This window comes from Eubalaena glacialis, chromosome 2 (assembly GCF_028564815.1).
Source record: "Eubalaena glacialis isolate mEubGla1 chromosome 2, mEubGla1.1.hap2.+ XY, whole genome shotgun sequence".
Lineage (NCBI taxonomy): Eukaryota > Metazoa > Chordata > Mammalia > Artiodactyla > Balaenidae > Eubalaena > Eubalaena glacialis.
In genome coordinates this window covers 184,658,327-184,675,934 of record NC_083717.1, presented here as the reverse complement: position 1 = coordinate 184,675,934, position 17,608 = coordinate 184,658,327, and the positions used below count along the sequence as shown (strand labels likewise).

General features: G+C 38.2%; 1 protein-coding gene across 3 annotated transcripts in view; it reads right to left on the bottom strand.

Annotated features, from left to right (window-relative positions):
- Positions 1–17,608, bottom strand: part of UNC79 (unc-79 homolog, NALCN channel complex subunit) — a 204,647-nt gene that overhangs the window by 106,792 nt on the left and 80,247 nt on the right. For all 3 annotated transcript variants that reach the window (XM_061182833.1, XM_061182834.1, XM_061182835.1), the window contains exons 12-19: positions 16,433–16,623; positions 15,731–15,854; positions 13,585–13,725; positions 11,151–11,372; positions 8,910–9,137; positions 4,703–4,844; positions 1,282–1,361; positions 1,049–1,197 (exon numbers count right to left, since the gene is read on the bottom strand). In XM_061182833.1, coding sequence (XP_061038816.1) covers positions 1,049–1,197; positions 1,282–1,361; positions 4,703–4,844; positions 8,910–9,137; positions 11,151–11,372; positions 13,585–13,725; positions 15,731–15,854; positions 16,433–16,623 — 1,277 coding nt within the window. The remainder of the gene's footprint in view (positions 1–1,048; positions 1,198–1,281; positions 1,362–4,702; positions 4,845–8,909; positions 9,138–11,150; positions 11,373–13,584; positions 13,726–15,730; positions 15,855–16,432; positions 16,624–17,608) is intronic.

Here is a 17,608-nt window from a genome sequence, read left to right as displayed (position 1 = left end):
TTAAAAACTTATAATGCAGCACTAAGAGAAAGGAGAAGTGACACGTTATCTCCGTTTTACAGAGAACATATTGAGGTACATGTCACTAGAGAGCCTTGTTTTTGAGAAGACGTACTAAAGCTATGGAATGAAAAGGAGTAACTTTCAAACACTGTGTGCTTCATCTTAATAGTAGAAATCAGACAAATATAGATCTAATCCCAACCCTGCCATTAATTAGCTGTGTAACCAAGTGTAAATTTCTTAACTTCTCTGAACTTTTGTTTCCTCCCAATGCTGGTTGTATTAAATGAAATGATACATAGTACTTAACACATAGTAGGTACTCAAAAAGCTTGAGCTACTGTTATCATTGTGTGATGAAGGATGATGATGCTTCCAGAGCACAACAGTAGGTCTTATATAAGAAGAATGTCCAAAAAATTGCCCTCATGGAGCTTGCAATTTAGTTGAAGGAGGCAAAGCATATATATATATACAGCACTAGTAGAAAACCATCTCAGTGACAAAAAATTCTGGATTTGGCCAGTAACATATAGCTCTCCCAGTCCTCTAAGGCAGTCTTGTTTGAAAAATGGAAGAGTGTCCCTTCCCCAAATCCCTACATTGTCCACCATGGCTTTTGTGTCAGGGTGGTACTTTGGGGAAAAAACCTGGGCTACAAAGCCCAAAGGCTGAGGCAGACATCCCACAGCATCAGCAATCCAAATGGCCTGGGTACATATTTGGTAGAGATCGCTTTAACAACAAAGTCAGCCCACCTAGAGTACACAGTATTCTTAAGCCATCTAACAACTGAAAGGCATAAAATAATCCTTATTTTGCCTTTTCTACTTCTAAAGTACCTAGCAAAGACAATTACTATTCTTCATATTGACATACTCAAAAATTAGACTACATAAAAGAAATAAAAGTAGTTCCCATAGGTAATTAGCCTGTGCTGGCTAAGAGAAATAACCCAGTGAGTTGGTAAGTCTTATTCTAAAATTGATTTTCACAGATAAAAGCCTAAAATATGAACAAACAAAAAACTACTAGAAAGACATACCTTGCAATCAACATGTGATCCTGAATGTAGGCTAAAAATTGAGGATGATCTTTTCTAGCACTGTATAAACACTCTCCATGTAGACAGAGGATCTTCAGGCAATTGAGCATATTAAAAAGAATGTCTGGCTCTTCAAACTTGGCCATTTCCTATGCAAAGAACCACAAGTTTACTGAGTTATCTAAAATGGCAATGCTACTAAATATAATATTCAAATATTTCAAAAAATATACCTGGAAAATGGTGTATATTAGTCTCAGCGTTACTGGAAGCTGTTGGTAGCAAAACTTTCTTTCAGTATCATTCTTTATTGCTGGGAAGAAATAATTACACAAAGGTTAGCATAACTCCTTCCCTCCACCGTTCGTGAATTGATCAAGACCATAAAACAAAGAGGAGTAAAAATAGAAATAGAATATATTAAAAAGTGTTCATGTAATGTGTTTCTTTGTTCTCCAAGGTAGCATATATCCTTTCCATGATGCAAGTGCAGGAAACCTTCTAGATTTAGGATCCTCAGCTTCCACCTTCCACTGTGTATTCAGATGTCTTTGATTCCCTGAAGCAACCCCAGCCCAGCCCTGTGCTCCTGTGGGCAGCTATTTCTGCTGATACCTGGAGGGGGCTTAGGGCCTGCCGAGGTTTGCCCTCCTAACTGAAAGGGAGATAAGCAGGTATTAAAGAGAGATATGCAACTTATATTAGCACCTAAGGAGGGATTTACCCCAGGACTCAAGTGTACAATATTCACACATGCACAGGACTCCCATGTGCAAAAAGGGAGCCTTTTAAAGAAGTTGAGCATATTCACATCAGAACTACTCATGGTTTTATCTTCTTGTGAGGAGCTCTAAAAAGACCTTTGGGGACTTCCCTGGTGACGCAGTGGTTAAGAATCCACCTGCCGATGCAGGGGACACGGGTTTGATCCCTGGACCGGGAAGATCTCACATGCCGCGGAGCAACTGAGCCCGTGAGCCACCACTACTGAGCCCACGTGTCACAACTACTGAGCCCGTGTGCTGCAACTACTGAAGCCCAAGCACCTAGAGCCCGTGCTCCACAACAAGAGAAGCCACCGCAATGAGAAGCCCGTGCACCGCAACGAAGAGTAGCCCCCGCTCACCACAACTAGAAAAAGCCCGCGCACAGCACGAAGACCCAACACAGCCAAAAATAAATAAATAAATTTATTAAAAATAAGTAAATAAATAAATAAAAAGACCTTTGCCTCTATAGTGGGTAGTGGTGGCATATTTTACATGAGGCATGCTAGAGAAAAGAATTCACAAGTTAACCAGATATAGAAACTAATGTAAAATGTTTTCAAATCACCATTATAAGTTTTGGCAATTCCTAGGATCAGAGACAGTGAGAGTCAAACCCTCTTGGTGTATATACTAGTTTATTGGGGATCTTCCACTCCAATGTATTTTAAATACTTGTTATCAGCACTAAACTCTATTTTGTCTAGCATGAAAAAAATTTTTAACATTTTTAGTGGAGGATATCTCTGACTGCTATAAGGAATAGGCACCAGGCCACAAAATGCAGAAACAGGAAATACCCTAGAATAAGAGAGGGAAACCACTGAACATGTGTCAGTAGAGCACCCATCTATTCTCTGACAGAGGAGCTCAAGACCGACACCTGAAGACCCACAAAGCAGAAGCAGGGTCAGCGTGCTTAGCAGCCAGGAAGGCCGGTCTCGGAAGAAAATTCCTCTTCCCTGAGGAGACAAGTGATAACTGTGTCCTGTAAGACAGCAGAAAGCAAAAGAAGGAAAACAGACCAGAAGCTGTGACCAGAGCCTGAAGTAGTGCTTGGGGGAGATGAATAGAGCAAATGTTTAAATAAGTGGAGTTTACAACAATGAAGCAAAGGAAAGAGTAATTTATAAAAACAAATTGCTTAATTTTAACCATTGTTCAAATAAAATGTTACATATAAATTAAAATGGTAGTTAATTGATTTGTGTGCTATGTCAGGTTTAAAAATATATATTTACATCTAAAGAGTACAGGTTATTGGATCGTAAGTGAAATCGTTGCTTCCCTTAGGCCTGATCAATGCCTGATAGAAACATGGCCCTGGGATCTAGTCTCAACCCTGCCACTAACTAGTTGTACAATATTTGGGTTTCCAATTCCCAGTCCCCCACCCCCAAACATGCCCAGAATCAGGGGCGAGCAGGTGGAGGTCATTTCATTCTGTGCTGCAACTCCTCAGAGGATCCTGATGCTCTATTACAGTTTTGAAATCATGTTAAGCATAAAGCATAAATCAGGAATGAATAACTTGTGCTCTATGACCATGGGCAAGTTGCTTAACCCATCTTGGATGTACTTTCCTCATCTGCAAAGTGAGAAGGCTGACCTAGATCAGCAGGTTTCAAATTCTTTGCTATGAAATCCTTTGTTGAAAGAGAATCTTACTTAGAACTCCAACACAGGAAATAGTACAAGTCAGAACACTCTGGTTGAAGCAGGGTGGGGAGCCTGGGTCTTTATCATTTGCCCACATGTTCTCACCAATTGCCACCCCAATTAAGGAAGGTCAAAAGGAAACAACACAGAGATTTACAACTCCAAGTACACACTGAAAACCAATGAAGTAGGTTATCTCAGGTGTTTCCTCATCTAAGTTTCAATGGTTCTAAATAGTGTGAGGCAACATATACATCCTCAACTATTTACACAATCACGCTGAAGCAGTTAGTTTCAACCAAGCATTTTGTACTAACGATGTAGTTACCTTGGTCTGATAAGACACCCCATGACTTGCAATGAGCCCCACAAAACAGTCACTTAATAATGTTTGCTGTTCACTGAAGAAATGATGGAAAGCTTCCCAAACTTTGGTTCTGGGGAGTAGGCTTCCCAGGGACCAGGTATTCTAACAATTCAGGATAGTGGAAGCAAGAAGATACAAATTCCGAGAGTGTCACAGTGCAGATCCAGAAACCAGGCTTTCTCAGAGGCACGTGGAGTCCCATCCTAAATACCTGAAACTCCTTCAGAGTTTGAGGAGCTGGAGATGATTCCAGGCCTGCCTGCCATCTTGCTCGTCCCAATTCGCCTACATAGAGCCTTTAAGCAAGGTAGAAAGAGGTCATCTCTCTTCCCAGCTCCCAGCAGAGCCAACTAGCCTTAGAGTACGACTTGTACAGCTATTCACGGTGAGCCCATCCAGGGTCACAGCCAAGCCCCTGGGGCTCAGAAGCTGCACGAGCTCAACTTTGGTCACCTCTATCCAAAAACACTGTGCTTTGGTCAAATGCCCTGAGTGCCTATCAAGAGTGTTGGCAGCCTCCACTTGGGCCCTTCAGCCTTGGTTCACAGCTACTTCTCCACAGAGAACGTGATTCACTATATGTAGCGGTGATGCTTTCACAGACAGGGTAGGTTTTTATCGATAGCAAGCTCCTGCTGCCAGAAATGTGCTCAGTGACCTCTCTTCTATGAGAAGCACATCCTGGATCTGTTCACTTCATAATCTTGAGAGAAATGGTTCATGTGCAAAAGTCTGTACTGAGGAACCCGAGTCTGAGCTTGCCCAAGCCGATGGTGATCTAAGAAATCCGGGTTCTCAGTGTTAGGCCTGTGCAAACTGGGATGTGCACACCTCTCTCCCCATCAGCCAGAGTTCACCTACCAGCATGTTCCATGGGCTCGGTGCGATTGCCTGGGTTCTCCTCATGCTTAGTTGCTGGATTCTCCTCCTCCTCACCTTCCGGGCCTATAATAAACTCTGGTCTGGAAGAAAGGAGGCTATCCTCAAGGCTGTCTGTGGGCTCCTGAAACAAATATGACAAGCAGCCAGATGAGCAGCCCTTTGGGGATGTAAAGAATGGTTCCACTTAGTTCAACAAAGATGGGTGAGCGCCTGCTGTGTCTCAGGCCCTGTGCTGAGCCCCAGAGGGCAAACGCATGTGCCTCCATAGAGACTTGAGTTTATTGCCATAATGGTTAAAGGAAATTTGGATCAGCTGTTTTCTGAAATATTTTCATTCCCTTAAAATAAATATGGAAAAAATCTCAAAAACATTGTTAAATCTTCCTAAGCCTGCTTTCTCATCTCTGCTGTAATCCCTGTGAGCATGTCCCACTTGCCAGGTGATTCCAATCCATGCTCATTTTGTTTAATCACAGCACTTAATTAGTAGAGAATAATAAGGGGTTCACACCAATATATTTAGATACAAATACTGGTTGCTGGGGGAAGTCAAATTTTTAGGAGCAAGAAATTTCTATATGTGAGTTAAAGAGAGCAAGGTATGGCAACCCAGGTGTCCATCAACAGATGAACAGATAGACAAAATGCATACAACAGCATATGCTGAACACCCTTGAAACACCCTTGAAAAGGAAGGAAATTCTGACACATGCTACAACATGAATGGACTTTGAGGACATTATGCTAAGTGAAATAAGCCAGTCAAAAAAGGACAAATTTTCTTTTTTAACATCTTTATTGGAGTATAATTGCTTTACAGTGTTGTGTTAGTTTCTGCTGTATAACAAAGTGAATCGGCTATATGCATATGTATATCCCCATATCCCCTCCCTCTTGCGTCTCTCTCCCACCCTCTCTATCCCACCCCTCTAGGTGGACACACAGCACCGAGCTGGTCTCCCTGTGCTATGCGGCTGCTTCCCAGTAGCTATGATTTTACATTTGGTAGTGTACATATGTCCATGCCACTCTCTCACTTTGTCCCAGCTTACCCTTCCCCCTCCCCACGTCCTCAAGTCCATTCTCTACGTCTGCATCTTTATTCTTGACCTGCCGTTAGGTTCTTCAGAACCATTTTTTTCTTTTTTTTTTAGATTCCATATATATGTGTTAGCATACGGTATTTGATTTTCTCTTCCTGTCTTACTTCACTCTGTATGACGGTCTCTAGGTCCATCCACCTCACTACAAATAACTCAATTTCATTTCTTTTTATGGCTGAGTAATATTCCATTGTATACATGTGCCACATCTTCTTTATCCATTCATCTGTCGATGGACACTTAGGTTGCTTTCATGTCCTGGCTATTGTAAATAGAGCTGCAATGAACATTGTGGTACATGACTCTTTCTGAATTATGGTTTTCTCAGGGTATATGCCCAGTAGTAGGATTGCTAGGTCGTATGGTAATTCTATTTTTAGTTTAAAAAGGACAAATATTGGATTATTGCACTTATATGAGGTATCTACAGGAGTCAAACTCATAGAAACAGAAAGTAAAATGGTGGTCTCCAGGGGTTCAGGGGAGGGAGAAATGGGCATTATTGTTTGATGGGTATAGAGTTTCCATTTTGCAAGACAAAAAGATTGGTTGCACAACAATGTGAATATACTTAACACTATATCTGTATGTCTATATATAGATATATAACAAGCTGGAAAATGGGTGAAAAAGAAGATTTAAAGAGAGAGAGAGAATGTACTAGGAATAGCTACCGTTTAAAATATCCATCTCTAGTTATCCTCCTATTCCAGTTTTATTCTCTCTTTCAACTCCCACCTTCATATATCCTCTTTTAAAATCATTCTCTTTTAGGGGAAAGGTTGGGGGAGGGATAAATTAGGAGTTTGGGATTAACATATACACAGTACTATATATAAAATAGATAATCAACAAGGACCTACTGTATAGCACAGGGAACTGTACTCAATGATCTGTAATAACCTATAGGGGACAAGAATCTGAAAAAGAATGGATATATGTATATGTATAACTGAATCACTTTGCTGTACACCTGAAACTAACACAGTATTGTAAATCAACTATACTCCAATATAAAATAAAAATTAAATTAAAAAAAGTTTTAAATAAATAAAATTTTAAAATATCCTCTTTAGCTAACACTTTAACCAGTAATAACTTTAACCAGTAATTTGAAGAATTACTTGATAGCCAGCTGAAAGCAAGAAGGAGGTAAAGATTGATGGGATACACGAAGGACACCAAGAAGAAAGAAACCAGTGCTAAAACGGTGTCTGGGAGGGTTCTGAAGAATATCTTTGCCAACTTCGCAGTTTTGCTGAGGCTGGCCCTGTTCCTTGGTCACCCATGAACAAGACACTAAATCAAATTATAAACTGAGTTTCATAAAATTCGATATGGCAAAAAGTTTCCTGCTGCATACACCCAGTTTTCTTCGGCGCACACCCAGTAACTCACGTGTAATTTTCTGTAAATGGCAACATCATCACCTTCCAAGCCAGAAAACATGGATTTGTCCTCAACTTTTCCATCGCTAAACGCTAACTAAACACCAAGTGCTGTTGATTCTCTTTCCTAAAACTCCGTCAGGTCCACACCTTCTCTTCATCACCACCATCACTGCTTTAGTTCAGGCTCCCCTGTTTCTGCCCTGAGTGACGGCATTACCTTCTGACTAGATGCCTGTCCCTGGCCTCCAAATCCTCTAATCTCTCTCCTCCACTGGCAGAATTTCTCAAATTCATCAAATTATATCACCACCCTGATTAAAATTCTTCAGGATTCCCCCATTGTCGCCAAGACAAAATCCTTACCTCTTAGCTTGGCAGACAGAGCCCTTAATAAATGTGACTACAAAACTGAGTCTACCTTTTACTCCTTTGCCATCCTCCTCGCTGCTCTAGCAACGATGAACTACTCGTAGTTCCCTGAGTGTATCATCACCCCCTTTCCTCTGTATCATTTAAACAGAGAGTTTTCTGGGTCTCAACAGTCCTTCTCTCCTATCACCTTCATTTCATTAACTCCACTCCTCCTTCAAATATGTGCTCAGCAGACATCTCCTCCGGGAAGACCTTGCCGATCCCCATCACACCTCTAACCTAGATTCATCCTCTCTCTGTCCTCCCACTGCTATCTTGTTCATCTCTTTCTCACTATGCTCATCATGAGCATCTTAGGTTTTTCATTTACGTAAACATCTTCCTGATTAGGCTCTAAGCTAGACGATGTTTTCGAACCATCTATTACTGTGACTGTTTTAGAACCATCTATTACTGTGACTGCTTTAGACTATATACCCAATGACGGCGTTAAAAGACCGTACTACAGGAACATTATGTTGTGGCAGGTAGGACTAATGAGTTACGTGGGCTGAAAGGTATTTAAAAACTGAAGAAACACTTTACTGCATATATACTATACATCCCAAAAAAATTTTTTTAAAGAAGTCGCTTTCTACCTAGACAAACACTAGGGGAAGAAAAAGAGAAGATGGCGAACACCGGCTCAAATGATTCAGGTTCATCTACCTATGATGCTATGTGGGTATTTTGGCGATGTGTGTATCTTAGATGGAAAATAGGCTAAACAGGGAATAACTAATATATGGAGTAGATAATTCATGGCATATATTAGCTGTTCCCTATTTAAACAATTTTCTTAAAAAGCAGAAAATGAAATGAAAGCTTTATTGGTTGTTGATCAAGTCAATGGGTTTTATACACTGAGGTGACCAAGGAATTTTCAGTGTCCATATCCAATCTACTTACTCAATATTTGATGTCTACATTTTGTAGTATTCATTGTTATCTAAACTTTGTAACATAACTTTGTGATAAAAGTTATTTCAAGAATACCAGTAATACTTTGTATTTATGAAAATTGTATGAACGGATATACTACAACCCTAACTCAAGACTCAAGAATTCTAACTCAAGAATTCTGTGTAACGTAGCTCCATCTCATGTCTCTTTCCAGGAGCCTGAGTTAGCAGAAGGAACAGGGAAACTTTCTTTTAATGTAATCTCACATATAACCCAGCATGGAGCATAAGATAATACTGGAGGAAGACTCCATTACACCATCTACTGCAGTCTTTATTACCATTAGACATGGATCATCTCATGTCTTCAACTGCTTACCACCAGCCGGCTTTCTTCTTTGGGAGCCAGTCTCTCCAGGAGCTCACAAGCAAGCTGATAGCAGAGAATACTAGACTGACATAAGTTACACTCAATTGCTTTTTCTTCCTTCTGGCAGGTGTGGGAGCCCCCCCAGGGGGCTTGGAAGACATTGTTTATAATGGAAATAATGTCCTTTGATAAGCTGTGCTCTAAGCCCATCGTGATCCCATCATCTTGTAACTCCATCTGAAAGATACCAAAAAAAGGCCAAAAAAAAAAAAAAAAGAAGAAGAAGAAGGAGTTTGGTCCTTTTGTCCAATATTCCACTGGCACACTAACTGGGGAAAATTTTCACTAACTGATGACAATATAAATTATTTAAAGATGATAAGGCTTACAGACCATGAGCATACATTACTTTCCATGGACTCCTCTAAAAAGAATGTAAACACAATACAAAGTAATAGGAATTATTTTTTAAATCATGTAGGACATTTAAAAGAGAGTTCTTTTTTAAAGCCATCAATTTGTGAGATTTTACACATTTAAAAAATGCTGTTCCTCACCTAGTGTCCAGATCTTGGTTTCTAAATACCATTATCCACTAAAGGAACCAGGACTCCTTGGAGAAATGGCTGATTCCAGGGTTGGGGCTAGGAAAATATAAAATGAGCCTGGAACATTCTGTCATGTGAGACATTAAGGAAGTGTTCAAAGAATGATGGGAATATTTCAAAAGAACACAGAAGCCAGCTTGAAGGGACTCTCATTAGCCAAATGTGGGATGAAATGAGCCTCAAAATAAATAATCATAGTAACAGATTTTAGCCCACTGAACAAAAGAATCCATGACTACATTCGGGTATAAGTAGATTAAACAAATAAATATATAAATGGGAGAGGCAGGGAACCTGTTCCTTCAGTAGAATGCCAGCTAATAAATTTTAAAAATGATGGAATTAGAATATTATCATTTGGTAACCAATAGAGTAAAAATTGATTCAGGCATGAATCATCCATGGATACTAAAACTAGAACGTGAAAGTCTGATGAAAAACAGGAAATCTGTCTTAAAGTAGCTCCCTACAAGTTAGTTATTAATTACAAAGGGGAAAATAGTGGTTTTGTAGTAGAGAAATCTGGCAGAAATCACCTTAACCAAGTTATTACCACCAGTAATGGGACATTATCATGTCATGTGCTCCCTGATATCATGCACTGAAAACAACATAACATCACATCTGTGGTATGACTGACAAAAATGCTTAACTCAAACTGATTCATAAGGAAACATCAGACAAACTCAAATTGAGAAATAGTCTATAAAGTAACTGGACTGTACTCTTCAGAAATGTCAAGAATATGAAAGATAAACAAAGATTAAAGAACTAATGAGTCAGGACAAATCATTGTAATGAGTGATGCTGGATTGTGTCCTCAGTCAAAAATAACTTTTTACTTTTGCTATAAATATGGTATGATTATTATATCAATTTTTAAAATGAATAATTCTGTAAGTTTTATAATAGATAATAATATTATAACAATATTAATTTCCTGATTTTGATAACTGCACTTGGTTATGTAAAAGTATGTCATTTTTTAGAAAATACACTCTGAAGTATTTAAGGATAAAGGGACATCCTGTTTGCAATGTACTTTCAAATGGTTCATTAAAAAATTCTACAATTCATACATACACATACAGATTAAGAGAGAGAGAGGAGAAATAAATGTGGTAAATGTTGACATCTGGAGAATTTGGGGGAAAGTACTTGGGAATTTTTTGTACTATTCTTGCAACTTTTCTGCAAGTCTGAAATTATTTCAAAATAAAAAGTTAAGAAGAAATGTTCTCCTGACCAAAGCCTTTTTTAAAATTTTCTTTTAAAATTAACTTCAAAAATCAATTTATATAATATATTAAAATCAGCCCATCACTGTAGAGTTGTACCTTGCTCTTCCCAAAAACAGCATTACCCAGTTTGTTCACCAAATTTGTTCAACAGAATCAATTCTAATGATGCTAGGGTGTTTCTAAAATTCATATCCATTCTCATGTGTCAACATCATTGCAGTTATTCATACAAGTATTTTTCAGACTCCCTAGGAAACCCCCATAGAAGTTTGTGAAATGTCTAGAGCGATGCTGCATCATTTCAGTAAGTGAGAAGATGCCCAACACACAGAAAGAATCACTATACAATGCCTTCCCTCATTCTTCACCTCTGAACTAAACGAAGTTCATGCTTCAGCTACCTGCTTCAGGAGAAGATCAAACATGAGGATGAAACAATTTAGATTCATTTCATCGTCTTCACAATCAAAGTCAATAGTCCTTCCTCCTTGATGTCCAAAATTCTTGAAAGGACTACGAAATGGACTATGCATAGGACTCCGAAATGGACTCTGAAAAGGACTCTGAAATGGACTCAGCATATTGTGCTGAACTCGTCGACCAGGATCAGAGGCAACACTCACCTAGAAAAAAGAACATTAACACACATAAGTGAACTCACAGAAGCTCAAATGGCTGTACAAAATATTTGCGGACTCTGTGGAAGGTATTTCCAGCTGTCACACTGATTTCCTTCCTTAGCCAATGGCATTAGTACCTCCAAATCCTATGAATCTTCTCAAAACATAAAAATAAGAAATAAAATATCCAAACTTTCTAATTGTCAGGTGAATGAAACATAAGTACCCTGAAGAATGAAGGCAGCTCTCTTTGCCATTATATTTTTCATTCCGTCAAACATTTCCAATTAAACTAAACTGTCTGCATCCACTTAAAACCATAACCTGAAAAATGATAACTTACAGAAGTAAAGCATTGCAAGATCACTTTTTAAATCATTAGCACAGAATCTCAGATTGACATGACTGGTTAAAGAAAAATGGTCTCTGGGTATAATAAGTATTAAACTGTCATGAAAAAACAATATATGTCAAGCCTGCTGTACTCTTTATTCTCCATTTGCCAACCCAACCCTTCCCCCAAAAAGGCCCTCACTGCCCTTTTCTGCCCTGTTCTATGCCCAAGGATGCCAAGGACTGAGTCTCTCCTGGCCCTCTTGCTGGCTGGCTTCCAGTTGGGTTCAGTTAATGAGAGGCACCAGTGGAAGACCTGAAGCTGGAGGAGCGAGAGGTAGGAGTTATTTCTTCCCACCTCCTGCCTCCTTTGATGCTACATCTTTGGCAGTATCTCCATCCTCTATAGTTTCTCTAGCCAGCCTTTCCTTATAATTTCAGCTCCCAAAAGGCCCAGGAACATTTTCCCTTGCTCCTTCAGCCCTAGGGGTATAAAGGCTTCCTAGTGAACTACTGCTGGCCTCTGGGTGCCTCACCAACCCCATCGCCCCCTTAACCTTTCCCATAACTCTATAGGCAGAGTATCCATTAAAATCTCTTCATTTGAACCATCTGGGATAAATTCTGTAGCAGGACGCTGACTGACATACCTGTACATCATTCTGAAATCATATTTTTTCTCTTTAAGATCTCTCTAATGATCAGAAATCTCCTTGAACACCATATTTAAAATAAAAAAGAAGAGTACCCCCATTAAGAATCAGAATACCTGGATAATGATAGCGTTATCTACGGCAAATCACTTCAGTTCACTGAACCTCAGGTTAAGTAAAATGAGGATCATGAGTTCTTCCCAACTGCCTCAGACAATCCTGTGATGTCATTAAGTGTGAACACGTTACACAGTATAAAGTGCTAGTAATGTACTGTAATATTAAAGGTTACTGAAGAAATAAATAAAATATAAATGTTTGGCAGCTGGCTCCTATGAGGAAGATGAGAAAAGAAGTAATGATTTTTTAAAAAGAAAGCACTGAATACAAACTATGATCCCACGATCATGTTATATTCTCATTTTCTAATCCCTAGAGAGCAGGTAGAATGACTGGGGGCCTGCAGTATACAGCAGGGAAAATGTTATGGAGAGGCTTGGCAAGGAGACAGGTGAGAACAGTCCCTGCCTTGGAGAGGTTGATGAGAGTCAACCTCTCCAAAACTGATCATGGTCTGGGAATGTCAGAACAACAGCAGAAACTTTATCAGGTCCTCCATAGAAAAATTATCACAGATGTCCAATAGTTCTTGTACACTGTAGACCAGACTATATTTTCTCATCCTCAAAGGTACAAAGGGGTCAATAAAATGGGCTCAGTTAGTTTACAGTGACAGCATCACTCACAATCACCCCTAGTTGATCATCTTTTCCCAAAACACAATAGGGAAAAACAAAAAGCAAGCAAACAAAAATATCCAAACTCCTCATTCCCAAAGTGAAGCAGTGATCTGCCCACTAGCTGGTAAAGAATTCTTATTCACCAGAAAACAAAACAAAACAAAACAAAATTGGAATAGTACCCCAAAAGCTCAAGCTACTCTTTTTGGTTTATCGAGGATGAGAGGTAGCTAGCAGAGATGTGTAGGAGAAAAATTCAAAGGAAAATGAAAACTCAATAACTTACTGAATACAGACTATACCAAACATGTCTTAGAACAGTGTTTTCTGTTATTTAATGTGCGTAAAAGGTTAACAGAGTGAGTGGGATAGGATGAAGAAAGCATTTTCAGAGCAGTTTATGAGGATGTGACTTTAAGGCCCACTATAATTGACAAGAGTTTTCAAAATCTTAACAAGGAAGACAAAAACAATTGTGGCAATAATTACCCTTCGAGCTGCAAGGTTCCCTGCCAGTTCACTGACTCTTGATTTTCTTTGATTTGCCAGTTCTTTGACAGAATTAACTCCATCAGAAAACATACTGATTAATAGTTGAAGTGGAACCATGATGTCTAACTCTGATAATACCTGGGGAAAAAAGGCATATGTCCCCCAAAATATAAACATTAAAACTCAAAAAAACTACGTTTAACATTTTTCCCTAAGGTGACCTATTGAACATAAGGACATTTAGCCTCACACATATTCTATCTGCAGTCATCCTCAATTATTCATACTAAAAAATTCAAAGCTATCATTGAACATTCCCGCTCCTCCACTCCCCACACCCGATAAATCGCCACGTTCTTTCTATTAAAACTTCTAAGTATCTCCTGATGCTGTCCCCTCCTTTCCATACCACTGCTGTTGCCTTAGTTCATCACTTTTCTCCTGAACTAGTATAATCTGCGAGCAATCTTCCTCCAATCCTTCCCCACTCTGACCTGAATGCCCCATCCGACCTTGCTCTCTGGTGCAAGCTCAGGTACCCTTCTGTCAAAATCATGTTACTTTATCTGTAATGAATTTTCTAGAAATAGATGCCTCCTTCCTTCAGACAGAATTAATCCATCTGTCTTCTCTGCTTTCTTAAAACTTTGTACATACCTTTATTAGAGCAATTATCACTTTTTATTATATTTGATTATTTGATACTATCTCCCCAACTGTGAGTTCCTTGAAAAAAGGAAGTATGAGGAAAGGATCATTTCTTATCCCATTTTTATCCTACTGCCTATTACTGTGCCTGGTACATAGGAGCTCTATAAATGTTTCTATAATTAATTAATAAATGAGTCAATCCAATCACTATATTGTTCACTCTATTACCCGAATTGTTAGACCAGAGGTTTAAAACCTCCTTCAACTACAGCACTCTGTCTTCAAAGCAAAATTGTGGCAAAGCCCAGTCTGTAAAACATATAAGCTGTTATTGCTCTAGCTATGGAGAACCTCTACGTTCTGGAGGTTTACAGTCCTGTCTGCTCACCTCCAGATGGCACAGCTAAAGGGTGTATAACTGAATAACTGAGGCGATATCTAGCCATCTGTAGAAGGATGGGCTTTCCTAAAGTGGAAATTATCTTATGGAAGTCTACTTGGGGATGAAAAGTTAAAATTCTGAGTCCTAAAAGTAACTTTTTTTTTTTTTAATCCCTTTACTACTTTTTTTTTAAAATCCCTTTACTACTTGTCAGTTATGAAAAATATTATTCTTTAGTTTACAACCCAGAAAGGCATCTACAGAACTTGAAAAGCCTTTGGGATCACATGCTTCCATGATACAGAAATGTATCTGCATCCATAGCTAATCTAAATATTGACTCTGTCCTCCTTTTCTGAAATTGTCCAAATTTTATAACAGGAATTCAACTCAATTTAATAAATTTTTAAGAATGTACACTAAATAACAGATGCTGAGAGGAAAGGATGAGGGAGTTATAAATTCAAAAATGAAAAAGACCTGGACCCTGCACTCCAGGCATTTGTAATCAGGAAAAGAGACAAAAGTTAACTATAATATTAAACAGAAATAGAGTTTACACAGAGAACCTATATGAATACTGGGGGAAGGAATAATGAATTCTAATGGGAAGATAGGGGTGTGACATAGGAGGAAACTTCATAGATAATTTTGGAGCTGAATTTTAAAGAGTAAGCTAGAGTTCACATATGGAGACAGGAAATGAAGTCATTCCAGGCTGAGGAAATAGCATGAACTACTCCCTAAATCAGTAACTTTCAACCTTTCCAAGTAAAGAACCTATTTAATATCAAAAACTTTATCAGAATCCCACAAGACAGCTATTACACTTTTAGTATCTATTGATAGAAAAAATATAAGAACCAAAAGCTACTATGAATTCAGTAATAGTATTGCACAAATTTGTATTTTATTAACCACAACTATAGCTAATATATTTGAAATATAGCTATTTGTCTATGCATATGAGTTACTAGTCTACAGATAGTCCTGAGCAAACATACGTGTTTAAGGATTCTTTGCAATAACTCTCTGCCCCTCTACCCAAGGAGCTAAAGTTCATAGGCTAAAAACTATTGCCCAAAATGATCAAAAGTATCATTTACTTACATGAAGCCACAGTAAAGCTTGTTCCTGCACAGAGGAAGGGTATCCTGTGAACCGACAACTAATAAAGCCAAACATCTCTTCCATTGAAAAAGGTAGAGGACAAAGCTCAATGTCAAACATTTTGCTGAAAAGCAGAGCAACAAAAGTAAATGACCAGCGGGCATATAGTAGGGTCTACTGTTGCACTTCCATCTATATCTTATTTGGGGAGCCAAACAGTTTAGTCTGTGTTCTGAACTATTAGCATGTTTCATTTTACTGAAAAAGCTTATGTCGTTGGAATAGATATAAATAATTCATACAGTTGTTAATAACATTGGGGTTCATACTCATATCAGGTTTAACAGAAGGAATTGCATTTCTAGGGAATTGCACTTCTAGGGAATTGCTCCCCAGCATCTAAAAACATTGTCCCTTTGTACTTTTCCCACTTTATCCAAATCATAATTACATTTGAAAATAAACAATATGGTGTATCTTTTTATTATCCCATAAGGATGAAATCCTTTCTGAACAATTACAAATCATCTTAGCACAATTTATAGCAACTATTTCATTTTGAACCCTCAAATTTTTCTATAGGATCATTTAAAAGTAAATGAGATTATATAAAATGCTTAGCACAGTGCCTGGCACACAGTACATGCTCAATAAACGTTAAATATCATAATTAACGGTGACTTCATTAAACTACTTACCCACCTTAATACTTCCCTGAATTCTTTTAACTGATTATCTGGGACTTCTGTTCTGATGGCTTCCAGCCATTCTGGCATGATACACTCCCACACGGACTGACCGATCACATTGTAGGGAATTAGGCAGAGGATTCGGTTGAGACCTTCCTTCAACTGAGTCACTGTGCTACAGGACTTATCCCAGTATCCACCAACCTGATGGCATTTCCACAGCCACAGGGGAAAAGAACAAAGTGCACTTGTTACATTTATACTCAAGGAAATACTAAATGAAATGGGTACAAAGACCACTATCCATTACATCTGAAACCTGGGCCAAGTATATTGAGTAAGATTTGTAAAAAACTACAAACCACCAGGATCCCTTAGTTACCAAAAAGAAACCATAGTTACAAATAGGTCCAAATATTGATCACAGACTGAATTTGAACTATTCTACCGCAGACTTCTCAAATCACACATGAATTAAAATTCCAAAGATTTATTCCTAGTAGGGTGAACAGGCTATTGGAGCATTTTTTCTAAGGTTTGACAAACCCATTGCAAATATGTGCAGTTATACCTGTGTTTCAAAGGAACACAGATTTCTACTACTGTACACTTTGTATTGAAGATTTTTCATTATGGAAAACGAAGTGACAGAGAGTAATTTTTTCCCGTATGCTGCATATTCTGCCACAATTTTTTCCCTAAGAATATTCTAAGGCTGGTTGAATCCATGACTTTTTTAAAAGCTATATTTTTTACTCAATAAGATAGTATACTAATTTTCTAATGCAGAAAAACTTAAAATTACAAATTGAGGTTCTGTTTGTAATTCTGATTTTAAATAAAGATCCTATATTACTATTATATGTATCAAAGTAACAAAGGGTTGACTGGTCCTAGATCTTTATCATATAACACAAGATTTGTGGGAAAATACGTTATTTTTTTCCTTCCAGTTTTATTGAGTTATAATTGCCATGCAGCATTGTATAAGTTTAAACTGTACTGTACACCATAATGATTTGACTTACATACATCATGAAACGATTACCACAATAAGTTTAGTGAACATCTGTCACTATAGATACGAAATTAAAGAAATAGAAAGATATTTTTCCCTTGTGATGAGAACTCTTAGGATTTATTCTCTTAACAACTTTCACATGTAACATACAGCAGTGTTCATTATATT